The sequence below is a fragment of the Lytechinus variegatus genome, chromosome 3 (assembly GCF_018143015.1).
Source record: "Lytechinus variegatus isolate NC3 chromosome 3, Lvar_3.0, whole genome shotgun sequence".
NCBI lineage: Eukaryota > Metazoa > Echinodermata > Echinoidea > Temnopleuroida > Toxopneustidae > Lytechinus > Lytechinus variegatus.
The window spans coordinates 2,432,593-2,459,308 of NC_054742.1; the positions used below are offsets into that span (position 1 = coordinate 2,432,593).

General features: G+C 35.5%; 1 protein-coding gene across 2 annotated transcripts in view; it reads right to left on the reverse strand.

Moving 5' to 3' along the window:
- LOC121409978 (dynein heavy chain 6, axonemal-like) overlaps positions 1 to 26,241 on the reverse strand; it is a 56,136-nt gene extending 29,895 nt beyond the window's left edge. For both annotated transcript variants that reach the window (XM_041601779.1, XM_041601778.1), the window contains exons 1-32: positions 26,155 to 26,241; positions 22,614 to 22,861; positions 21,657 to 21,881; positions 20,937 to 21,184; positions 20,390 to 20,660; positions 19,767 to 19,901; positions 19,171 to 19,297; positions 18,391 to 18,532; positions 17,915 to 18,077; positions 17,129 to 17,394; positions 16,377 to 16,485; positions 15,780 to 15,900; positions 15,205 to 15,356; positions 14,560 to 14,712; positions 13,751 to 14,002; positions 13,298 to 13,426; positions 12,573 to 12,686; positions 11,980 to 12,123; positions 11,192 to 11,401; positions 10,502 to 10,714; positions 8,898 to 9,002; positions 8,002 to 8,174; positions 7,465 to 7,625; positions 6,735 to 6,955; positions 6,051 to 6,161; positions 5,627 to 5,908; positions 4,708 to 5,007; positions 4,136 to 4,289; positions 2,381 to 2,652; positions 1,808 to 2,020; positions 1,234 to 1,419; positions 474 to 670 (exon numbers count right to left, since the gene is read on the reverse strand). In XM_041601779.1, coding sequence (XP_041457713.1) covers positions 474 to 670; positions 1,234 to 1,419; positions 1,808 to 2,020; positions 2,381 to 2,652; positions 4,136 to 4,289; positions 4,708 to 5,007; positions 5,627 to 5,908; positions 6,051 to 6,161; positions 6,735 to 6,955; positions 7,465 to 7,625; positions 8,002 to 8,174; positions 8,898 to 9,002; positions 10,502 to 10,714; positions 11,192 to 11,401; positions 11,980 to 12,123; positions 12,573 to 12,686; positions 13,298 to 13,426; positions 13,751 to 14,002; positions 14,560 to 14,712; positions 15,205 to 15,356; positions 15,780 to 15,900; positions 16,377 to 16,485; positions 17,129 to 17,394; positions 17,915 to 18,077; positions 18,391 to 18,532; positions 19,171 to 19,297; positions 19,767 to 19,901; positions 20,390 to 20,660; positions 20,937 to 21,184; positions 21,657 to 21,881; positions 22,614 to 22,832 — 5,768 coding nt within the window. In that variant the 5' untranslated portion in view covers positions 22,833 to 22,861; positions 26,155 to 26,241. The remainder of the gene's footprint in view (positions 1 to 473; positions 671 to 1,233; positions 1,420 to 1,807; positions 2,021 to 2,380; positions 2,653 to 4,135; positions 4,290 to 4,707; positions 5,008 to 5,626; positions 5,909 to 6,050; positions 6,162 to 6,734; positions 6,956 to 7,464; positions 7,626 to 8,001; positions 8,175 to 8,897; positions 9,003 to 10,501; positions 10,715 to 11,191; positions 11,402 to 11,979; positions 12,124 to 12,572; positions 12,687 to 13,297; positions 13,427 to 13,750; positions 14,003 to 14,559; positions 14,713 to 15,204; positions 15,357 to 15,779; positions 15,901 to 16,376; positions 16,486 to 17,128; positions 17,395 to 17,914; positions 18,078 to 18,390; positions 18,533 to 19,170; positions 19,298 to 19,766; positions 19,902 to 20,389; positions 20,661 to 20,936; positions 21,185 to 21,656; positions 21,882 to 22,613; positions 22,862 to 26,154) is intronic.
- Between the last annotated feature and the right edge of the window lie 475 nt (positions 26,242 to 26,716).

A 26,716-nucleotide genomic window follows, 5' to 3' on the forward strand; every position in this document is an offset into this window, starting at 1 on the left:
ACAGTTAGTATGTTAATGATTAACAATTGTTACTGATTTAATGGAATTTATCATGCCTGAGGAACCCATTCGATTATCCAATTCGATTAAATTACTAGTTTCATGTGGTCTATAATGGATCACTGCATTTGTCAGGTCGCACACAAAGCAACCACATATTCATTAAAAGGTTACATGTTTAGCATGACATAAGTCACTCTTATCTCTTTTTGAAACAATTCAATTCAATTTATTTATTTATTTAACATCATCAGTTACAATACAATTGCACAAATACATAACAAAATTATTATCAAACAAATAGCATATTAATACAAATACAAATGGAATACACCATCAACAAAGCAAAATGATGGTTTGGTTACCCCTGAGAAAGCAGAGTTTATAAAAAGGGGCCATCAAGTTAGAATACACAATGAAAATATACAATGTACAGCCCCCAAGAGTTTATGAAGTCATTTAGAATTACTCACCTGCTAACAGTAGCAGGAGAAGCAACAGCCAAATCCTGGACTTCAAACACCATGTGGATAGAGTTGGATAGCTTGATACGCTCACTGTTTGCAAGACACAACATCTTGTTATCATCCAAGACTGTGTTCATATTCTCAATCCAAAGAGCATCTACTGGACCATCACATATGATCCACTTATGATCGTCAGTGGTGTCCTGAAGAGAACATGGTGGAAAATTGAGAGCAATGTGAAATAAGATTCCAAATTATAAAACAAATTGTAAATTTTGTAAATAACCGATTCTTACTGATTCTTGGAACAGCACAAAATCTTGTTTGAAAGTGATAAATTAAAGTACTACTATCAAATTTTTGTTTTTCTGGAAATGTTGCATGTTTGTTTAGAATTACTTAATTCTAAACAAACTTACTTCATTCTTTTCAAATCATTATGAAAACATAATTCTAAAGAAGATTATTGCAATTTCTAAGTCAAAATTCATGAAACTCTAGTAACAAAGTTTTACTTAGATATAGGCTAAACCTTTATAATTACAGTAAACAATACTTAATAAAGGGAATTTGATCTACATGCATATCTGTATCAATGTGAACCTTTTTTCCTACAATCAACACAATCAAAAAACAATCAAAATGGGTCAGTGCGTATGCATTAAAACAACAATTCTTAGAGCATTTGGGACTGATTAAAAATGAAACAAAAAGAAATTAGTGCTAGCATATCTGTTTCAGTGTCATTGATGAATGGTATACTCACTGTAGTAGCTTTCCTGACAGTGAGACCCATTAATCCATCTTGCCATTCTAGAGTGAGCTTATTGATCTCTCCATACAGCTCCCCCATACTGACTGCTTTAGGGTTGAGTACATAGCAGTGAACAGGCTGGTAGTAGGGCACATCCTCTCCTGCAGCGTGTAAGTCAGTCAGAGTCTTGGCCAGACACTGCAATCAAGATAATTGATCAATCATGTCAATACAGATCCAAATCAGACTTGACATTAAGTAGTGCACTCCCCCCAAACTACATGTTCACATGTCAGAGTCTTGGCAAGACACTGCAATCAAAATAATTAATCGATCATGTCAATACAGATCCAAAATCAAACTTGACATAAAGCAGTGCCCTCCCCAACTACATGTTCAATTGTTTTTGTTCTTAATGATAATGTTCCAATTTTCATGCTACAAGAGAATTCATGAATCAAACACAATACTTAAAAGTATTTGGGGGGAATCACCCTCACCCATTATTGCTGTCATACATTAAACTTTGGTAACCTGACATACAAACACATTGATTTCTTTCTTGATAAATGGTTGTGTTCCTTACCTCATAGACAGTTGTCTTGCCACCCCCTGTTGGTCCTACCAACATGACTCCATGCCTAACAATCATGGTCTCATAGAGCTGAATGACCTTGCTGACCACACATGGTTCTGGCTGAAGGCCCTTGGCAAGCAGAGAATCAATGATGGTCTTCTGAAGGATACCATAGTCATGCTCGGGTAGCACACATCCAGGGAATAAATCTGACAAAATGCCCTGTGGAACAAAAATTGACAGATTTTAAGTACTAATCAGAATATATATGTACCTTAGATATCCCTTGTATCTACTCTGGAGAGTGCCAGAAGTTCTGATGGTCATTACTGCCCCTTAACAGCATTATGTCCACCTTAACACCACTCATCATGGGCAGACTTGTTCCCCCAACACCCAAAATGAAGGGTATTAGATGATTTAATGTTACATGACATCATTTATGGATCATATGACTGGTCACATAAGATTGTCTACCACCTGCAATTAAGAAAATGACCCATTACATACAATAGGCCACCTGAAATCAATTGACAAATAATTCAAATCCATTTAACACTGAACACAGGTTTATCAACTAACCTTGAACAAGATGGCATCATCTGCCAAGAACTTGGGCAAGTTACTGTCCCTCAGAGCTCTGATTAGCACAATATCCTCACCAAGGTCTGGATTACCACGCTTCAGGGCGCCAGCCATCACCAACACAGATTTGACGGCTCGCATTCCAAAGTCATAATGGTCCTGTTGGGACAGCTGCTCTGAGCACAACTTGTACATCTGTGTCATTTTGCGGGCCAAATTACGGGAATCTTCAAAACCTTCTGAATACAAGATCACTTCTGCAATAAGGGCTACAGGAAGAGAAGTTTAGAAAGATTGAGACAATAGTTTATATCCTATATTAATTAAACAAGTGGAATGCCTCTGGCCGTCTCACCTGCATCATGCAGTTCAATATAGCAGCAGTGCTGACTTTGAATACTACTCTAACTCGCACAAGATGTTCAGTGATACATGGTTACTCGTATGTCCACTTTTTATGAACTAGACCAATAAACTTACAGAGATATGATGGTTATTCAACAGATACACCCAATTCGGCCAAAGTTCATTGACCTTTGACCTTGGTCATGTGACCTGAAACGCGCACAGGATGTTCAGTGATACTTGATTACTCTAATGTCCAAGTTTAACGAACTAGACCAATAAACTTTCAAAGTTATGATGGTAATTCAACAGATACCCCGATTCGGCCAAAGTTCATTGACCCTAAATGACCTTTGACCTTGATCATGTGACCTGAAACTCAAACAGGATGTTCAGTGATACTTGATTACTCTTATGTACAAGTTTCATGAATCAGATCCATAAACTTTCAAAGTTATGATGGTAATTCAACAGATACACCCAATTCGGCCAAAGTTCATTGACCTTTGACCTTGGTCATGGGACCTGAAACGCGCACAGGATGTTCAGTGATACTTGATTACTCTAATGTCCAAGTTTAACGAACTAGACCAATAAACTTTCAAAGTTATGATGGTAATTCAACAGATACCCCCCGATTCGGCCAAAGTTCATTGACCCTAAATGACCTTTGACCTTAATCATGAGACCTGAAACTTGCACAAAATTTTCAGTGATGCTTGATTACTATTATGTCTAAGTTTCATGAATCAGATCCATAAACTTTCAAAGTTATGATTGGAATTCAACAGATATCCCCAATTCGGCCAAAGTTCATTGACCCTAAATGACCTTTGACCTTGGTCATGTGACGTGAAACTCAGGCAGGATGTTCAGTGATACTTGATTAAACTTATGTCCAAGTTTCATGAACTAGGTCCATATATTTTCTTAGTTATGATGACATTTCAAAAACTTAACCTCAGGTTAAGATTTTGATGTTGAATCCTCCAACATGGTCTAAGTTCATTGACCCTAAATGACCTTTGACCTTGGTCATGTGACATGAAACTATAATAGGATGTTCAGTAATACTTGATTAACCTTATGGCCAAGTTTTATTAACTAGGTCCATATACTTTCTAAGTTATGACGTCATTTCAAAAACTTAACCTCAGGTTAAGATTTGATGTTGACGCCGCCGCCGCCGTCGCCGTCGGAAAAGCGGCGCCTATAGTCTCACTTTGCTTCGCAGGTGAGACAAAAATTGATCAGGTGCGACACAGAATTATACTAGCAGATGTAACTTATCAGAAACTATTTGAGAATGAAAACAATCATTTTTTTATCATTAAACCATGAAATTTGAAGGAAACAATATAGGCACAATATATAGCTATTAATAGTTTAAGATCATTTACAGCTTACCATAGTCTGGGACCATCATAGCAATGGGTCTGAAGAGAGCCTTGAGGTTATCAGGTAGCTCTGTCCTTCCTGCATAACCAGGGTTCATGGTGATGAATGCAGCACAAGTAGGGATCAATTTGATCTCACGACCTTCAAACATGAATCTAGATAGCTGAAAAATTATCAAAAAGGCAACAAATTATAAGTCAGTATCGGAAAAGCAGTTTTATGACCATGAAGGGCACAACACCAGGTGTCCAGTAAACATGAAACAAAGCTTGATCCCAAGTACAGTCTTCTGTAAACATCAACTTTAATCCAGAAATTCATAAAGCCATGATATATGATTACCTGATCACAAGTACTGATGAAAGTTCCACACTACAAAAAAATTGCTATTCATGGTTCTTACATAGATAGAAAGAAATAATGACATGTTGTAAGCAACCAGAAAGGGGTATGCCTTCAGTACAATTCTAAATATGGACAGTTGATCATTAGAAAAAGTAAGTTTCAGGTGATTTTTTTTCCAAATGATTTTCCTTTCTTTACTAACGGAATAATCAAAATAGACAAATAATAAGACAAACCTTGGCAGCTTTAGCATTCCTGATGGTGATGAGTTGCTGAGCAATGACAGACAACACTTCAATGCTGATTCTATTGAACTCATCAAAGCAGCACCAAGCTCCAGACTGGGCCAGACCAGAGAAGAACCGACCCATCATCTTGTAGTCCAGATCATCAGAGCAATTGAACACCACACACTGCTTAGCCAGACCCTTGGCCAGATCCTTGGTGGTTTCTGTTTTACCAGTACCTGCTGGACCGGCCGGGGCTCCTCCAAGATCTAGCTGGAGAGCTCCCATTAAACATAGGTAGCAACGATCCTATACACATCAGAATGAACAAGAGATACAACAATAGCATTAGTGGCCTAGTGATGGTTGTACTTGACTTCTGAGAATGCATAAAGGCTTGTTAGTAGGTAATCAGAGGATTGCTAACTCTCCAAGGGTCATAGAAGTATTACTGGCTTTACTACAAAGAGAACGAATGACTCTACTTGGATTAAAATCAGGGTTGCTGGTTGATGAGCCCCTGCTCCACTCGACTTTCATGCCTCTCCATCCGAAGTGAATCGTTTAATTTGCAAAAATATCAACAGTTTTTATTTCGAAAGCATTTACACCAGATTTGAAAAATGACCATTAGTAAGAAAGATGGCTCAGATGGAAATAAATCTAAGTAAACAACAATGACAATAATCCAATGCATTGTGATAATGTGTCAGTTCTGATAAAAATTCCTTCAAAGACTTTAAAGTATTTGGTCTATTTGTTGCTTCCTTACAAATACACAAAGCTTCATTAATAACAGTCAATATTTGAATTATTCTATTTCACAAAGTCTTTAAAAAACGAAGAAAACATATTTCTTTATTAAACACATTTTTTCATTAAGAGAATGCATTTTTGGATCAAAATATATTCAAGGGTAGTGTCTTACAGTAAGTGGTGTGATGACCAAACGAGCGGAGGCTCCAAGGTACTCATAGCCGTATATGTACTGAGAGGTAGACATGCGAACCACACAGTTATCAAGCTCAAGGTCCCAGTAGTAACGTAGTTGCTTGACCCATTCAAAGTTGTTGCTGGAATCCACTTGATTCTTGACCATGCTGGTGATGATGTCACGAGCATGGACATCGATGGTGATCTGAGCTCCGATGATGGCTCTCACAAGCTTGGGTAGTTGACCTCGTACCATGGCAGCCAGGGAATTCAAGTTCTGGAGTAAAATGCAAAGAAGGTATAAGCATTAGAGATTCCTAACATAGGACTGATCAAAGCAATATAGCAATATAGAAATAAATGATTTGGTGAGTTCATGTGCTACATGTTATAAGGCAAATGATTAAGAACAGGCTTACCGCAATATTTTTCAGTTCAAACTCCTTCATGGCTTCAAGCCTGTCTCCAGTATTCTCCAAAACCTCTGTCACATCTCTGGCCCACATTGTCTGGGACACAGTCAGCACAACCTGTATTGTGAAACAGAAAGATAGTTGGATTATTTGCATTCCTTTCAGGATTAAATTACATAGTAAAATTACACTTATTATACATTGAATATCAAGGGAACTGACTGTTTCTCTCTGACGTTGCCCTATTTATTTACGAGAAGTTGTAGAATAGTTGCCAAAATAGTATTTATTTGATTTTGAGGCAATTTCACACTGTAATCACACACACACAAAATCTTCTCTTCATTAACATCTTGAAGAAACACAGCTTCATTATCTAATTAGTAACTTAACTTTCTTATTCCCATATATGTCCACTACAAGGACAATCAGAGCCCTGCAGGTAATATTTCAATATTGCTTCTTGAACAAATAGGCATTCCTAATATCTTTAACCCTTTGAACCCAGAATTATTTTGTGTGGTCATGACACATACCCTGAAATATTTGCACATATCAAGGACATTCACAATATTTCACCATTGGAGGCCCAGTGGAATCTTCCGCAGCCAGTACCCAGGGAAAATAAATAGTACATTTTTAATGTACTTATAGTCAGGCAAACAAAAGCATCGCAGAAGAAGAAATCACCTGTGAAGGGTTGCTGGCTATCCATTCTTCCTTAGACTTGATCTCGTAATCAGCAAGCGCAGCCTTGGTGATACGTCTAAGAGAAGACATCATGGCCTCCTCTACTTTACCCAGCCAGTCTTCAACGTTACCTCTAGCCTTTAGTCCTTTACCTAAACCAACCTTCTCATTCTCAGGAGAGATCATGGCAATGATGTCATTCGTGCTTGTAGTGGCTTGATCTGAAAAATGACATGGATAAATTAAATGATGATGACTAAAAATACATTTTTATGTATTTGGTTTGTTAGTTATTGGAATGGAAAGATTAGTCACAAAACAAGGTCTACTTACCAAGTTTATAATCAGTGGGAGAATACAGATCTTTATATGATATTTCAACTAAGTTAGTCCAAAGAAGCGATTGCAGTAGAAAATTTCCTTTACTACCAAATATCTTATAAAGAAATTTTAAGTAAAAACAAGGCAAAAGCAATTTTGTGTCTCGCCCACTTATGAAAATAACCAGAAATATTATGATTTGCGAGGGCACGCAACAGAATTGTATTGAAACTTCATTGTGAAATGACTGGGATGGAATAATACTTGTCATAAGAGCCCTGCACGTAAACTTTAATGTTGACCTGAAAATGACATTTGACCTTACCGGACAACGGACGACATTTGGATCCCTAAGTCTCGCCTTCACCTCTGGTGGGCAAGACAATAAACATGAAGAATCATGTCTTACCTTTGTCCCCAGTGGGAGAGCTCTTGCCATCAGCAGCTACTGTACCAAACTCAAGCTTAGAGATGGCATCAAAACACTTCCTCAGATGGGGTTGTACAGCATGTGGGTTACGAGTCTGGGACAAGATCTCAAGAAGCTCATCATTAGACAAGAAGTAGAACCTAGATTAACAACAAAACCAATACAAATTATATGAATACCATCTATATTAATTGAGTAATGCAGAAATAAGCCCAGTGATGTTTCTCTGGACACACATCTCATTTTTAATGCCTTTAAAAACTAAATTTTCAATTATGTTTAGGGACAACAAAAGATTGTTCTGTTAACAGTGGGTTTCCCTTATTTTCGGGGTAAAAGCATATCATAATTTTATGGGCAAATAAAATTAAGATTCACTGACTTTGACAGATGTATACATCTACACATATGTTGATAATACTAAATCTCAGAAACACTGAATTTGAAACTCTCACTGTTAATTTCATGGATATGGTTCTAAATAATAAATTGATCTTTCATAAGATAATAACTGACCTTGGGAATACAGCTCTCTTAGACTCAAGATAGGCTTCAAGACACTTCTGGATCTGGTCTAGGAGGGCATTGTTATTCTTGAATGTTTCTAGGAGACCAGGCTGAGTGGCAGCTCGGATCGCCAATGGAAGTCTGTTCACTTTCCTCATTATCTCCTTCCAAGACTTGTCAACCTGAGATGACAAGGTAAGAAGATAATCTACCCTTTCTTGACCAGAAAACAGGGATTCTTTCCTATTTCAAGATTTTTTTGTCAAGATATTTACATCATGAAAAGGTTAAAGCTTTCTTTTTTATTTGATACCAAATAGGATATGAAAATCTCAGATAGGTAAGAAGAGCTTCAAATTTAACTGTCAAAATCAAGTTGCACAGAAAATGGTCAGGATTGTTAGGAATAGGAAGACACTGTGTATTAAGTCTTTTTGTGAACTTTGCAACATTCTTATCAACATTTCTTTGTGATCTTTGCAACATATTTTACCTACCGGTAGACTGTATATTCACATAAGAGTATCTGCGCAAACAGTTTCCTACAGATCTTGCTTTTTACTAATCATTTGGTCTCAAATCAATGAAGAAATTTTGCTTTTATCATTCAAGGAGATTTTGTAACAATGAAATATTTGAATATGATATCTATCTCTTTCTTTCTATGGCAAAATGTACAATGAATATCAAAATAGGCTGTGTTGTAGGCAAGAGGGGGGGGGATCCACTTATGGGTCCCTTTTGTAGGAATCTCACTCTTGATTTGTGAGATTCAGCATGCCTGAAAAAAAAAATCTATCTACATAATGACTTAATAGTGTTCTAATCAGGACATAAAAGGTAGAAATATTGTTGATGAATCTCGATGGTGAAGCCATTAAAATGAGTAGTGTTTAAGAGCATACCTGCATGAACATCTTGGCCTCTGCAGGAAGCTGTCTCTGGATATCAGGGGCACTGAAGATACTCTCAAGATACAACCAGTTCCTCTGACAATTCATCCACTCTTCCTGTAAGGGGATAATCAAAACACATTAATATCAATATCATGCGTTCATATAATGGGCCAACTTTGGGAACTTACTTGCAGTCATCTACATGCACGGAGGTCTAAAGGTTGATTAAATAATAACATGATGATCAAAGTTGACATCACTATATTTTATATATTATACTCTCTTGTTATTTTTTCTCAATGTTGTAAACTCACTTTGACAGACAAGGACTCCATACAAGTGGAATGCCTCTGGCCGTCTCACCTGCATCACGCGGTTCAATATAGCAGCAGTGCTGACTTTGAATACTACTCTAACTCGCACAAGATGTTCAGTGATACATGGTTACTCTTATGTCCACTTTTTATGAACTAGACCAATAAACTTACAGAGATATGATGGTTATTCACCAAAAAACCCCAACATGGCCAAAGTTCATTGACCTTACATGACCTTTGACCATGATCATGTGACGTGAAACTCAAACAGGATATTCAGTGATACTTGATTACTCTTATGTACAAGTTTCATGAATCAGATCCATAAACTTTCAAAGTTATGATGGTAATTCAACAGATACACCCAATTCGGCCAAAGTTCATTGACCTTTGACCTTGGTCATGTGACCTGAAATGTGCACAGGATGTTCAGTGATACTTGATTACTCTAATGTCCAAGTTTAATGAACTAGCCCAATAAACTTCCAAAGTTATGATGGTAATTCAACAGATACCCCCGATTCGGCCAAAGTTCATTGACCCTAATGACCTTTGACCTTAATCATGAGACCTGAAACTTGCACAAAATTTTCAGTGATGCTTGATTACTATTATGTCCAAGTTTCATGAATCAGATCCATAAATTTTCAAAGTTATGATGGGAATTCAACAGATATCTCCAATTCGGCCAAAGTTCATTGACCCTAAATGACCTTTGACCTTGGTCATGTGACGTGAAACTCATGCAGGATGTTCAGTGATACTTGATTAACCTTATGTCCAAGTTTCATGAACTAGGTCCATATATTTTCTAAGTTATGATGACATTTCAAAAACTTAACCACAGGTTAAGATTTCGATGTTGATTCCTCCAACATGGTCTAAGTTCATTGACCCTAAATGACCTCTGACCTTGGTCATGTGACATGAAACTCTAATAGGATGTTCAGTAATACTTGATTAACCTTATGGCCAAGTTTCATGAACTAGGTCCATATACTTTCTAAGTTATGATGTCATTTCAAAAACTTAACCTCAGGTTAAGATTTGATGTTGATGCCGCCGCCGCCGCCACCGCCGTCGCCGTCGGAAAAGCGGCGCCTATAGTCTCACTTTGCTTCGCAGGTGAATAGTAATGACAATAAAACCATACATGCACTTCTGAATATCATAGCATGTAGTGTATTGTCAAGGATTTTACAAATAAATTTCTCTCAGCCAATCAAAAGTAAGAATTTCAGTGGCTTATAACAGTTGTCAATGAAAGTCATTGATGTATAATGCTAACAATCTTACCAGTGTCTCATTGAAGAGAGCTAGATTCCTGACCCATTCATCCACCCTTGGTTTGATGGGACCTACATGCCTAGAGCTAGCAATGGTTGAGATGTTGACCTGAGAGTCATCTAAAAGGACCTGGATGTCATCCGTACCACCGAGGATGAAAACATCTTTTGTGTCACGGTGAGGTAGAACCACAAACTCTGTGGTCTTCCAGGAATCCTCAACCTGAAATGAGAATAAGGAAACAATGACATATCATTACTTTACTGTCTGTTGTTTATGGGATGTCTAAATCACACATCTATCAAAACCTTGACAAAAAAACACAGATCTGCATAATTTCATGATTAAAGAGCAAGATGATATGCATTTTATATAAAGATAATTTGGAATTTCTACATGAGGCAGTCAAATTTAATGATTTACTTTTACTTGTTGTGATTTATTAATATTTTGACATGTTTGTTTCCCCACACTACATGAAAACAAATAAAATATATTGTTGATTTGAAATGAACATTTATTCACTTTGAAAGAGAAATGTAATACAACATGCTCTTTTTTAGGTAACTTTGTTGACATCAGTACAATCCTTCAACATTTCAGGATGTCATACAAGGAAAAAAAATGAAAAAAAAAAAAAACAACATAAAATTTCTATATCACTTGATGAGAGACAAATTATATTATCAATAATCTTACCTTCTTGAGTAGAGATTCAAGAGCAGCTTCGCTAGAGGCTTGACCGGAGACTTCCTCAATCTCTTCAGTGAAGTTAAAAGCATTCAACTTGGTCAAGAGGCCAAGGGTCAAAGGTTCCTCAGCAGTAAACTTATGATTCAAGATTGTTTCCACTTTCTCCCAATGACGTTTTCCAAGAGATGGGTTCCTCAAGTTGACAATGACTGGAAGCTAAAAATATTTAAAAAAAACACCATAGTTAAGGGGTTAGTAGATTCTAATAAACAAGTTTCTCAATGTTTGCAATCAAATATTGGTTTTGTTTCATTCATTTGCCAAGTCTATACAAATACATAACATGCATACAGTATAGCAATTCAAAAAGCTTGACAGGACAAACCCATGAAAACTCAAGAGCTTATTTCCAATGGGGTCCTATTGGTGTCAATTACGAAACATTGTATGAATACTGTCATTGCTCAAGCCAATTTATCTGGGTCTGTTTAATAAGGACTTTTTTACTGTGGTAACTACCATGGAAAGCTGGATTAAGTGGCAGCAGAGCACATTACCATAAAAGAAACAATGAAATAGAATATGTTTTCTCATCTAAGCTGGCTCATGGTATTGCCATCCATTCCATTTGCGACAAAGTAATTTGTTAATTACTTTTCATGTCTTCACCTAATTTACATACCAAGGGTTTCTGAAAATGTGCATGGAGAAAATCAAGTTATACCATTTATCTTCTAAGGCAAGAATGCCAATAGATATATTGCAAACTCAGCTGGAAAGGAAAAAAAACAAACCTTTTCCCTCATGATCTCCACCTTCTCCTTGAGTTTAGGTACGACATGGTTAGGAGGCAAACCCTTCTCCAGCTGATGAACTGACTTGCCATACTTGGCTACGTTAGTTGAGAGATCTTCTGGGTCAAGCTCATTGAACTCAGCCTATCAAACAAAGACAGATACAAAATGAATTAAGTCATACAAAACTGAATTATTTATTACAAGTAAAAACAATACATCATATATCAAATCATTTTTTTCCTGCCAATGCAAAGGCTTGATTATTTTTTTCTAAATGTTAAACAATAGAGAGCGTAACAATAACAGACAAATTTGGAGGATTTTAAACTTACTATGCTGATGTATTCTCTAAAACTTTTTGAGTGCTGAAACAAACATTATTGGACCAAATTACAAAATATAGTGACTTTGTCCTAAATGTGTCATTAAATACAAGTAACATATATTTTCTTACATAAATTGAAAATTACATGTTAGTATGGCTAATAATGCACTAAACAACCCTGAAGAGTCACAAGTAGCAGTATTTGTCATGATATCATATACTTCTTATTCATATATTTCAAGATAATATCATATATATTTCTTACCTCCGTCCACTGAGTGGTCATCACATCCCATTCATCCAAAGAGTCCCATAGCAGCTGCTTGAGTTTTAACTCGGCATGGGTTTCTTCTAGCTCCTCATATTTGGTCACCTCAACCTAAAGTAAGAGTTGAAAAATACCATGTTTCAAATATTGAAGTAATTTAGTGGAGAATAACACAAGTGCATAGCTCAAAGTTGATGTACAATGTAAGATAATGGTTGGCAGATTTATTGCCATCAAATGTGTATAATACCAACCAATTTTATTGCATTTCGCTTAGACGATACAATTCTTTTACATTTACGTACCTGACTTTTTTGGGGAAAAATCTTGCCAAACTCTTGTTCAAATAATATGGACATACCACTTTCATCACTTTTTGAAACAACATAAAATAAGATAACAATACAGCAAATTCATCTGGTCTGTTTGTTAAGTGATTTGTATATCATCATCATCATCATCATCACCATCATCACCATCATCACCATCATCACCATCATCATTATCATCATCATCATCATCATCACCATCATCATCCACTTTACCACCATCATCACATTAAAAAAAATAAGTGCTACATTCATTAAGGTAATTTATTTTCCCCTATTAAATTCAGTTTTTCTCAACACCAAATAAAATGAAAATCATAAAAAATACTGTAGGGAGCTTCGCCTCTACAACATATATACATGAAATTCTAAGTTCCTAATTTATATGTTCACCTTGAAGTTCTTCTGGTATGACTTAAAAGTAAAAGCCTGTTTCTGTAGATCATTCAGAGTTGTTCCCAATTTCTGAAGGAGGTTCTTCACTTTGCCTTTGTCAGCATTCACATCCAATATGATTGGGTTCTGCAATGCAAAATACAAAGTGTTAATCTTAGAGACAATAATTACAAAGTTTAAATAAAACTTTCAAATTTCCATCCTCATGTTGACATCAAGATTTTATTCCAAATAAGTTTTTTATAAACACTCAAATCTCATTAGATACCTTCTGTTAGTATAACAATGAGTTCTGAAGTTCTTAAAGTATACTTTAACTTCAGAAGTGAAGATTGAGTTTTTGTCATTATTTAATGTGATTGATAGTAACACACAATTTGCACTGTCTTTGTGGTTTTAGATCATTTCACACTTGCTTTTAAGAATACTGAAAATATCATCGCAACTGACCTGTGACTCCTGTTTGACTGATTTAACCTCTTTGTTGAGGTGGGAGATATCCTTGTCCATGTGATTACAGAACTTGTCAATGTTGGCATCCCTCTCTCCTACAGACTTATCAATGGCATTCCTGACAGCTGTGACTGAGGGTGTCAAGGTCTGATAAACAGCAAAATCCTCTGGAGGAGTGGGTACCGTGTACTTGTCAATCAAGTCATACATCTCCTTGACGATATTGGACTCTGCCTCCAATGCATCAATCTGTGCATAAAGTCAATTTCGAGTCATAGTAATGAAACAAGACACACTTTGATGCCAATCAGAAATATGTATAGATAAAGGTACTTTTTCTATTCAATTTGTCAAAGGATATTTTCAACATTACACATTTGTAGTAACAAAATTCACTTGCTATGAGATTCTGTGGAATGCATGACTGTGTGTCATCTAATTTTACATAAAACAAGATTACAAACAATTACTTATTATTATAAATGCAGATTCAAAAATATGGCTAGCAAAAGGCTGGAAAAGCACATGCTAATTTTTTTATGCATTTGGCCCAATGCATTTATCTCATACTTGGGTGAAAAACAACTTCACATCTCATTTTCATTCTTCTTTAAATCTCTTCCTGAAATTTTACTATGACTCAAATTAATTATGAGTTCAACATGTTTGCTTGATTTCAGCAAACAATACATCAGTTTAAAGCTTCGGATCTGCTTAAAAGAATCTAAAAATGAATTTTATCTGACATCATGTGGGTTTTGAGCTACATGATCACAATTGTAAAACACGAAACTGGGAGGACATACCCTGAGCTGAATCTCATCCAGGAAGGTGAGACTCTCTACAAACTCTAATGTGGTGGTTGGAATGACTTCAAGCTTGTATTGAGCATCCTGACATTCAGCTATCAACATATCCATCTGTTTCTTACTCTGCTTAGGTAACATGTCATTGATTACCTGCAAAATTAAACAAGGATAAATGGATATTAACCAAAGGAAAATTACATATATGTATTTGTCATTATGTACCACTACATGGTAAAATAACTAAATGTAGTTGAAAGCCACACAACTACATTCAGGAAAGCCACTCCAATTGACATAAGGAGGTAAAGTTAAATTCAATGAGAATGGTATCTGTGGTACACAAAAATAATGTTTAATGGAAGAAATAATGTTGTTGTTTTTTTAAACAAAGTAAGAAAAAGAAATTTGTACTTCCATCTGAATAGTTAAATCCCTTAACATTATCATGGAGAGTATTGAAGAACTCAGGAATTTCATGGTAATTAGAGTTTGGGGGATATACATTCATACATTAGCGATAACTGAGAGTGGTTTTCTTTGATCTTGTTATAATAGTAGCAGTTCAACTGCTCATATATCCATCCATTCATTCACATACAAATGAACTTGAAGCAATATTAGCAATATTTAGTTTAGACTTACATTAAGACACCTAAGAGGAGATGGGATGAGTTTATTCTTCATCTGTATACAATCTACCAACAGCATACCAATACTGCGTCTTTCCTTGATAGCTTCAGCCTTTTTATGTTGGGTATGATAGCGCTCTAAGGCTTCAGCAAAGAATTGTACATCTGAAAAGAAGGAAAACAAACTTACCAATGACATAATATCACAATCTACAAAAGTCATAATACACTATTCATCATTACATCAAAGTTACCAGCAAATAAAAAAAAACTTTTTAAGGCAATGCTAATGCTTGAAATATACATACGTTACAGGACAGCATTCTCTTTCAAAGTTAACATTAACCTTCCACTATATACATCTGTTCAAAGAATAAAAAAAGAGTATTATCTCTATAATGGTTTCTTAGTAGATTATACAATTTGTATGATTCTTTTTTGTTGTTATATACAACCCTCAATAAAAATAGCAATTATTATTAAGAAAGACAGTAAGATGGTAAAGAAAATATAAAAAAGAAGGTAATTTGACATTATTTACACTATTGTATTTTAAAAACAGGAATAGAACAAAATTTCACAACGAACCAGGTTCCTGGGCACTAAGACTCTCCAAATCAGTGCTCTCATTTTCCCTGTAGAACTCTCTGAAAGTCTCAAAGGTATCAGCATACTGGTTAGCAGCATCAAATGCCTTGTTAACAGCATCCTAAAGCAAAACAAACATTGTTTAAATACAGATAAACTTGTACCAAGTTCTATATATTAAATATTCCTAAATTTTATTCCTGTAAATACTTTGAATTTTAATTCATTAAGCAGAAATCAAGGCTAAATTCATAGGAAGGAGCTTGACAAATAACATGCATTCTAAGTGTCATACCAAAAGCATAAATGTGTACAAAACATATACTTGCCTATAAAAAGTAAGATGTGTCTTAGAATGCTAAAATTCTTATTGAAATTCATGAAATTAAAGAATGCTATTAAAGTAAGATATTAGTAAAATACAATTTATCTCCAAGTATTGAATAAAATCAGACTTTAAATATAATTTTTTGTTAACCTGTTGGATACTGAATGATTTTGCTATAACACATGTTTTCCATAGACTCCAGCCTGCATATATGCAGGCTCAGCCTTCAACAGGTTAATAAGTTGAGACAAGTAAGAGTTGAAACTAACCCTTATACTCTGGATGACACCCTGTAGGTGTTTATCATCTTCAAACATGGTGTCAAGACCAGGTCCATCACCCGCCGTCTTCTCTTCTAGTTTACCATTGATGATTGGTCTAGGAATACAATCAGATAATTATATCATATGTTGTGAAAGCTATAATGAAAATACAGGGATAGATTTTGGACTCTAAGCAATCTGCACAAATGCCTCCATTATCACATTTGAGTTGTATTATAAATTATTTGGTAAAATACAGATGACAAGGCAGACAGTGATTTCTTTTTAAAATACCCTCAACAGTATTTGGATTTAATGGACAAAGCTAATGATACACATTTTTAATGACATTGGTGCAAATAAAGATTTTTATGAATTTTGTAGGATGATCAAATATATCAATATACAAAAGAATTTTACCACTGCTAGGAACATGAGGAAAAAAAAATCGCAATACATCATTTAGCAGTCATGTAAAAAATCTAAGTGTGGAGGGGGCATCTTACTCCACTCTTTGCTAAAAATGATACATGATAAGTACTTCCTTTTCAGAAGCAAAACCCCCTTTTTGATGAAATTGCTTCCTTTTAAAGGGGTAAGAAAATTTTTGGGAAAACCTTTTTCTTTTTTGCTTGTGCAAAAAAAAAACTGACAGAAATCTGCCTCCTCTTCATCCAATCTTCTTGTAAATCCTCAATCTAAATAAAACTGCCTAGGCGTGAAAAAAAGAGATCTGATCTCAATGAGTTGTGCTTTACCTTGTGAAGGCATCGAAGTACGTATCAGGTACAAGGTTGTCCACTCCTAGCACACATTCCTGGAAGCGTTTGATGGTCTCCGCAATACCATCTTGGTAATCATCAACGTTGGGACTGAAGAGGATGTTGAGTGGTTCTAGAACAAACTCAGTTAGATACAAGGGAGCAAGTACTGTCTGCTCCGTTGCTCCTATACCATCATCAGCAATGGCTGTAGGTCCTCCAACCACCGAAGATGCATTGTTGGACCCAGCAACGGTTGTAGCCTAGATGGAAACAAAGAATTCAAGAATTACTTTTAACCAATTGCCCAAAAGTATCCTGATAATCACATAAATAATCTAATGGAAAATGTCCAAAAGTCTTAATAACTCAAAAAAGCCATTGGGTTGAGGATAAATGAGGTATTGCTCCGGCAAAATGTAAGAAAGAAGGGCTGCTACTGTAAATAGTAGGTAAATCTGGTGACCCACGTCCATGGTACCCATAGACAAACTTTAGGATATAACAATAAGAATTGCTTATAATTCAAAATCGATCACACACACAAAAAAATAGTCCCGTACAATTATTCATAGCAAGGCTCAGTTTTAGATCTGCTAACATTCAAACCTCATATTTTTTTCATTCTTAAAAACACATACACAAAGATGTTCATCCTTTTAAATGAAAAACTACAAGTAAAATGAAAAATGAAAATCATTTTTTTCTATTCATTAGCTTCAACAGAATTTCATGCTATCAACTTTCAGAAACATCTAAAATCCAAAGAGTAAAATGCCATACCTTGTCATCCTCCTCCTCTTCTTCATCTAGCCTTCCTTGAATCTGAGCCAGAGTAGGTGTATTCTGAAGCTGTTCTCTCAGATAGTTCAAAAGAGTGGTGACTGAATTGACTGCTAGGACATGCATGGTGTTTACAATCAGGTAGTCAGCAAGACGGATGAAACTGTTCGGAGCAAGCATAATAGGATACAGATATAAAACTAGACTACAAACAGGAACTTACTGAAGTATCCCCTTCGCGTTTTTTTTGGACAAATACAAATATAGTACATAGGATCCTCATGTACAGTAATATCTCTGTAAGGAGACAAGAAATGTATATGTAATAACAATTCCTTTACAAGCTCCAATGAATGATTGTACGTACCTTGTTGAGGATTGGTATTAGAAGTGAAAATCAGGCAGCTAAACTGAGCTCCAGATCTCTTAATCCACCAAAAACCTTCACAGACTAAAAACGGAATTAAAAACCTTACCACGTCAGCCTCCTGCAATGACTGCGTTTGTTTGCCTGTTCAGTGTAGGTCATCTTATCAGGGGCATCCTGGTAAAGATCCATATCAAAGTTACTCTGCATCATGTAACTAGAATCGGCTGTACCTGGTGGCATCCCTTCCTCTGAAAAAAAGTCAGGAAAACAGAATACTTTACAAGAATCAACCTACATAACAGCCAGTCAGCAATTGATTTGAATACTTGAATATATGCATCATTTATATGGCTTGCTATTCAATAACTATACAGAAACCTTTAAAATAATACATTTGACTTAGTTGTACATTTTAAACTTTAAGACATGCTAAAATTGGATCACAATCCTAGGCCATCATATACAACAATTTACCACAAATTTTTGTGACATCCTTTTTTTAAATGTTTGAAATGTTTCAGGATTGTTGCCACTGATGACAGACACTTACATCAATATTTAAACACTATGTACAGGAATCTGGTAATGATGACAACAAAGCCTGGAACTATCCAATTCAGTTACATATGAAACTGTTTAAAACAAAATATTTTGGTACCAGATATCCCCCAAAAGATATTACTTGACATGAAAGATTATGCCTCCACAAATCTTAATTTCAATTGTCAACCAAACAGATTAACAGATCAGGAATGTGTTGCCAACTGGAAGCATAACTCCATTGAGTTGATTTATTTTTCATAAGTAAATTTGTTAAATGGTTCCAATATCATATAACCGTATGAGGCTCTCATTGGCAATGGGTTACAGATTTCATCACACATACCTCCATTGGCATCGTTATCAAGAAAGTAGTCATCAGGTGTAAAGCCAGCCTCAAGGAGTGCTGTCCTACATGCACTCCTTACAACCTCCTTAACAAGCTCACGGAACTCAGCAAGGCGACCTGACACCTATACAAAGAGAAGTTCAAAACAACAAGATGAAGTAGATTATTCATTCATTTTGACATAATCACGAATATCCTCATACAAGTAATAAGAACAATAATAATAATAGCCAATTTTTATAAAGCGCTTTTCCCAGAATGGCCCAAAGCGCATTATAGCATATTATTACCCTGGTCATTGGATTCATTTCAATCAAGCACGAAAAGTGCACAATTTCCACTCCCTGGGGAGCATTCCTTGCATTCGTCGCAGCCACATTATGGCGCTGGCAAAATCAAACATACAATATCTTTTGCATCCTACCTGGGTACCCATCTTACATGGAATGTAGTAGTTAGTATCTATTTATATGTATTTATGAATATTGAATGAGAGTCAAACTCCAGATCAGATAATGATGGGCACAAGTATGAGTATTGAAAATCTGGTAATAGAAAATCAATTCCTACAACATAATGTGGAAGAATCTTACCTCATTAAGTTGAGTGAACTGTGCCATGGTGAATTCATTTAGAGTATAGGTGTGTCCCTTCTCAACTTTACAGAGACCCATGTCACTAATCCTATAACACATCTCTCTGACATTCAGCAATGCTGGTCGTAATGACTGAAAGCAAAGAAATTTCTGGTAAAAGTAAAGGAGAACATTGGAATAGATACTCATGGCAAAATGTCCTTCATAAAATTTAACTTAGAAACGAATGGAATATCCTGACATCAAATACTGAATACATTTCTTCTTGAATTTCAGAAAAAAAAGAAAGACCCAATGAGAAGAATACAGAAAAGATACAGAAATTAACCCAATTGGGTCTCATGGATTTTAGTTAAAATTGAATATAAGTAACGACAATAGTACAGTGAGTTAAGAAGTTTCTGTATCTTCCCTGTATTTTCGTCATGCTAAATAAAGCAAATTAACTTGAATAATTGCACAAATACTAAAGCACACACCAGAGATAACCATGCCTATGTTTTTATATTTTACCATCTATTCTTGGCAATAATGAGATGAGAATATTGATTTATCAATCAACTTTGGTACACCGGGTGGCTGGAATCCTAGATTTATTCATCAAGCCACCAAGAACTTACTGCATTCACAATGAAGAGATTTTCCTGCAGCTGCTTCTTACAAGATGTCAATCGCCTTGATCTAACATTCTTCCTCCAGGTCGAGAAAGCCTTCCATTTACGGAAGAGGTGGAAGAGAGGAATCTTGATAAGCTTGGTGTAATAATGGTACTCCTGTTCCCAACGGTCAAGTTCTGTGAACTCAGCATCGCTACCATTACGAACCCTTGTCACTCCCTTCAGACTGATGGTACAGTAATCTGGTGCATGGATGTTGTTATGTGAGACAATTCTGAATGACGAAAAGTAGAAATAGAAATATTAAGAATGAGGATTCATAAGTTCAATACTATCGTGGTGATTAAGTTGGTAATAATCAATGTAGCGACAACCTATCCAATTCAACTGCAAAGATTTGTTTCATCAGTGGGCTAGTTACATCTGTACGTTTGACAATTCATACTTTACAAGTATGTTAGTTCACCTTTACAAATATTACATAACTGGGTTCACCCAAGATCCAAGATACAAATGATACTAAGCTATATAATGATAATATAAATCTTACTTGAGATTGTACGGATGATATTTGATTGATGACTTGGGTACAGCTGGGCTCATGTACAGGAAACCAATCCTTGGTTTGTCTCGAATAAGCTTGATGATTGCTTCGATATCAGACCACCCTTCCAGATGATCAACACCCTGGGCCATGGGCAGGGACATGGATATACCCCTTGGGATCGTGCTAGAAGTGGTCTCCTTGCGCTCTTTGGGTGGGGTTGGAGAACGCAGAGGGTGTCCCGCCAATGAATCCTAAGAGGGAATTTGAGAAAAAATAAGGAAACTGGGATAATCACCATGAGAGTGTTGGAAAGGTGTTAAAGCAACTCTTGATTTGATGTTTCCAATCAATCATTTTAATCTGCATCGCATCTTCCACTTGCAACAATTCATTTTTTTTTTTAGTAGTTGATATTTCTAATTTCAGTTTATTATTATTCTTGATACAAAATAATAGCCATGCTCCTAGAAAGACAGGTGTAATATCTAAACTTTTCACAGGCCCATGATTAATTCATTTAAAACAAGCTAGATATCAAGTATGGATATTAATCAGTGCTATTGGGAACTAATTATACAGCACAAAATAATTTTTAACAGCAATCTATTTACAATACCACAAGGTTAAATCCTTTCACGGTGAATGAATATTAAACCATTGTCTGCATTTGCTTTGTTTTAGTAGTTATCAAAGGATCTTTTTTTCTTAATGCCAAATTCCTACCTGTTTCTGCCTGAGATCATCTGGTAGATCTGGCAATGGTGAGGATGATGGTGGTCTCTCTAATGGCTCTACTGAGGTAGCCCTTTTTGTTTTCTTACTGTCTGGTTCTCCAGTGCTCTGAACAGGAGCAGGTACTGACTGCCCTCGGCTTGCACCAAGAGCCTCTGCGGCTTTACGTCTTATATACTCTGGTTGGTTTTCAGCTTGGAATTTGGCAAGTCCAGGCTGAAATGGAATGGCGTATAATGCAGTTGCTCTTAATTTTTTTAATAAACATAATGGAATATTGTTTAGTAGTACTGTACAGTGAAATATTATTAAGCTATAATATCCACAAGATAAATAAAATTTGACACAGTTGAACCTAAGCATATACAGCTACATTCATGCTACATGTATGTGATTTACACAACATTACACACATTGTTTTAATGAAGGAATAATCATTTCTCAATAATTTCAGGTAGGTTGAATATCTTTGATTGCCATGATTGGTAACATGAACCTAATACCTCAGAAAGATACAATTTACTTTGATGTGGTTTAAAAACTAAATACTATGGAATTTCAATCAACAATGGCTGATGTAGCAGGACAGTGTACATGTCATTGACAATATAATAATCTGAATATATTCTGACATTGGGTAGGAAGATATACACAAATTGAAAAAAAAAAGGAAAGACAATATACATCATATAACCATTATTGATGATATTATGCTAAGCGCAGTACAGTGCTCTGATTTGTAACCTCTGAATAATAAACACTGGATAAATGTTGATGTTGTCTTGTATAGGCCTGCTATCATTATCATTACTAAGCATAATCATATCATCTTAAAAAACTAAAAACTACTAAAAAGCTGAGTTTCAACCATTTTTAAATACATCTGTTGTCCTAAATTTAATTGAAAAACTATACCAATATTTAAAAGTGAAAGAATGGGAAGCTTACCAAAGGTTCCAATCTAGCAGCTGTAGGTTTAGCTTTTGTTTTGCGCTGTGCTGGAGTTACTCTTGCAAATTTAAGAGCTTTCTTGTTGATGGCTGCTTCTTGGGGGGCATAAGAGTAGAGACGTCCTTTTAGCTTATCCTGATCAACACCTGGAAGGTTAAAGCTTCTGGTAGGAGAGCCATTCATCTGGCCATTAAGGCCATTTACCGACTGAGACATGACTGCCTCTTTTTCCTCTATTTTATGTCCTGTGGTTGAAAGAGGTTAATATAATAACATTCAGGCCTAAGACAAATACATAATTCACTTCAAGAGTAATACTTGTGATGTGACCACTTATGCTTTTCTGCAATATTCAATTTATTTCTGTATTTCATCAGTTTGTTCAAAGATACTACAAGGGGAAGATCGGACACTTAGGCGATTTTTTGAAACGCTCAATTAATGCTCATGGGGAAGGGGTCCACTAGCATTGAGTAAGTAAACCATTGCACATCAGCACACTGCTGTGTACAAAACATATGGGGAAAATTAGAGAAGGGATTTGGGAGATAATTCCACCTTTTATTACCCAGAAACCACTAAAATATATTCATCTCTAATTTAAGATAAACAAATTTGAAGGAAAAAATCTTAGAAATATAAAAAATTTTCTATTCATTTGCCCCTTCACCATTTCTCTCATATCTTGTACACAACCATATAGCGATACGCAGAGGTCAAGAAGATGTTACTACTAACGCAGTAGGGCGCTCTTCCCGAGTTTTTCATTGTTCGCTCTATGTACTGTCCGATCTTCCCCTTGTAGTATCTTCGGTTTGTTGAATACATGTTGCATATTTTTATTACAATGTTCAATTTTAAAATATGTCTCAATATTTCATGAATAGTTCACAAATATTCCAGTATTAAGCTCAATACTATACCCTACTAACTAATGAAAATTTTGCAATCAAGAAAAAACATTCATCACTAAATACTGCTATTAAAGCTCCAAAAGAACTACACAAATTTATAACTCATATCCACTTGATTGCTTGCAATGTTAAGTCCTCATGATTTCAATGTTATGATGCATACCCGATAAATAGCCTACTTTTGTTTTTGCATTTTTCCTAAATCTTACGCTTAATAACCAATTTACATAATTTTCCCCCTCCTGTTCCTATTTCATATTGTCATCACTTTTTTTATCATTAAAGTGTTCGACTACAACACTGTATGTTGCACTTTAAAGGACATCAAACTTCGACCTAGACTTTCCAATCTCTTCAAATTATGCTTTTGGGAGCTTGTAGTTCTTCCTCCATAAATTAATCTTGCAAATTCTTTCCAAGTGTAATTCTCCTCTTTTATAGAATACAACACTGCTTTATCACTGAATACTGTCCAGTGTACACTGTACACCAAATCATCAACCAAGATCAGTCACTGAACATATTTTTTATTGTTCCTACAATTATTTTTTTTGATTTGTGTAATAAATTTTATCAAATATTAGTGTAACGTAATTTGATGCTTTCTTATTGAAAATTTGAGTTCAATTACAATTACATTATTTTGGGGTTTTACTTACATGTAATTGATTTTCTTCCCTTACACACTATAAAACTAGTTTTATTTTACAAGCTCAATTATCTGATGATGGTCTAAGTTGAAGACCACAAATTCAACATGACCTTTAAGGGAATTTTATTTTGTTTGTTATACATCAATTTATTCAGACAGGTACATGTATGGCAGTGTGTCTGAACTTCAAGAATGTCCATACTTCACTCAATCAATATCTTTAAAATCTGACATCAACAACATAAAAAGTGACCTGAATATTACCCTGTAAAATATATTAATTAGTTACTAATAAGTAAATTTTTATGAAAATAATGATATAATATCAGCAATTTGTCACCTTTAGTGCTCGCTGCTAGAAAAGGCTGATCTTCTCAACAAGCCTCAGCCCTCAGGAAATGTGAATGTTGTAGGATGGGGGGGTCGGGTGTCCGGACACTTTATATTTTTGAAGCCTTCTTTTTTGTCCTTAGATTACACTAAAAATACAAATTCGATAACTGTAATCATCTTCTATTTTGTTCTCTATAATATTTCCTGACATTTTGTACTCAAAATTGATAAAACTTTGCTTGTAAATTTTTCCAATTGACTTTCTATAATTGTTCGTCCGGACACACAACAACTGGGTATACTGCCTGACTCTACTGCCTATTTGAATATCTCACCAATAGAGCTTATTTTTTGTTTACATCTCCACAAAACTTTTGCATGTGAAGATTATACTTTTTCTAGAACAGTGCGTACTCATCGATTGGCATCTAGAATCTAAATGTTGAGATCCCAATACTAGCAAAAGGCCTCGAATTTCTCTCTAGATCTATTTCACATTATTAACGATGGATTTTAAATCTATGATCTTGGTGTCAACTAGGTACTGTAGCTCTATCATTTCAATTGCTTCTGTATGATTTTGAATACAGTAGTTTGTGAGTGAATTTATTTCTAGCCAAAACAAAAGCCCAAACTTAAGATTTCTAAAATGTGCTCAAAATAAAGTTCAAACTGTCAAAGAAAGTAAGACACCCTGGTCCCTGCTGCATCCGTGCCATCAGGCATCACACTTGAAAAAGGGACATTTTATGATTAAGAATCACATACATATTAAGCATTTTCTGTGTCTGCCTGAGTGACTGTGCGTGTGCATTGTGCGACTGAGAAAAAAAGGTTGCCTTGCCTTGTTTGGCTTTGTAAATGCAATTTTTTATTTGCATTGTAAGGGTTTACAGGCATACACATATTATTGTTTGCACTTGAAGCTTTTAGCTTATGTTGCAACACCTCTGTATGTTCATTATTTACTTGTGTTTCGTATATTTATATATTATCTGTGTATTCTTTTACATTGACTGTAAATTGTGAACATTACTGAGGACTGCTTGATACATGTAGGGAAGGGGAGTGCGAATTTTGGGAAAGCTGCTAGGCCTACAGCTATGGTCTTGGTTATGAGTTATCTGTAGAATAAAGTCTTTTACGTTATTGTTTGACTCTAAAACTATCCAGTCTGAAGTCTGGTTCTTGTTCAGGTATTCTACCCCTTTTTTCAGCATGTTGTTGCAGGAATGCAGAAAACAAGAAAAATTTTAAAATAAAGAAACAAAAAACGTGTGATGTTATTATGACTCATCCAAACAAACATCCACATAGTATCAACCAGCACAATAATGCCTCTAAAATGGCCACATTAAAACAAGATTTAAATCACAAATGTGAATTCACAATATGCCCCAAGGCCAAGGGCGCGCCTACGGAGTGTTGAAAAACCCCAGCCCGTCAGTAGCGGGGGTGTAGACGTGGACGACCGGAGGTTGAGCGATCCGCTGATCAGTGCTGATTAACATCGTGTCTTTCGCAACAGTTTTAGAGCACAACAAACAACTTCATGCAAAGTCTAATTGTATCTAATCAAATTAATAAACTTTGAAGACATCAAAAAATCGCTTTAGATACGCAAACTACATATTCTTACCTCTGTATGCTAATTTCAATATTAACTAAATATAGATGTCATTCCGCCATGTTGACTTCGCTTCTTCAGACCATGGCAACAACATTACATTTGACGGAAATTCCCGAACAATAGCCGAATCCATCACGTACCTCGCTGATATGATTCGTAAGATCGTATCTCTGTGCGTTCGGCTCCAGTCAACGCCCTCTGCGTTTTGAAACAGTACTTAGAGGAAGAAAAAAAAGGAGGGTTATAGTAAATAAGTTAGATAAAATTTAATTGGCTAAGGCAGATATAGCGGAGTCCGATGTCTGAAATCCAATTTTCATAGTCGTTGTAATTACCGGCAACATATGAAGAGCTCACTTGCAAAGGGGTTAGATCCATTTTTCATCAAATTTGATTTTTATGTCTCAATGTTTAGAATTTTAGTAGCTCTATAGTCATGATACCAAAGAAAAGGTTAAATTCCTATTAAAAAGTGAACTAAAATGGCAAAGAAAATTCACTTTTTTTCAAAAGGGGTTAGGTCCATTTCAGTTTAATTGCAAAAGGGGTTAGGTGTACACAGATTTTTTTT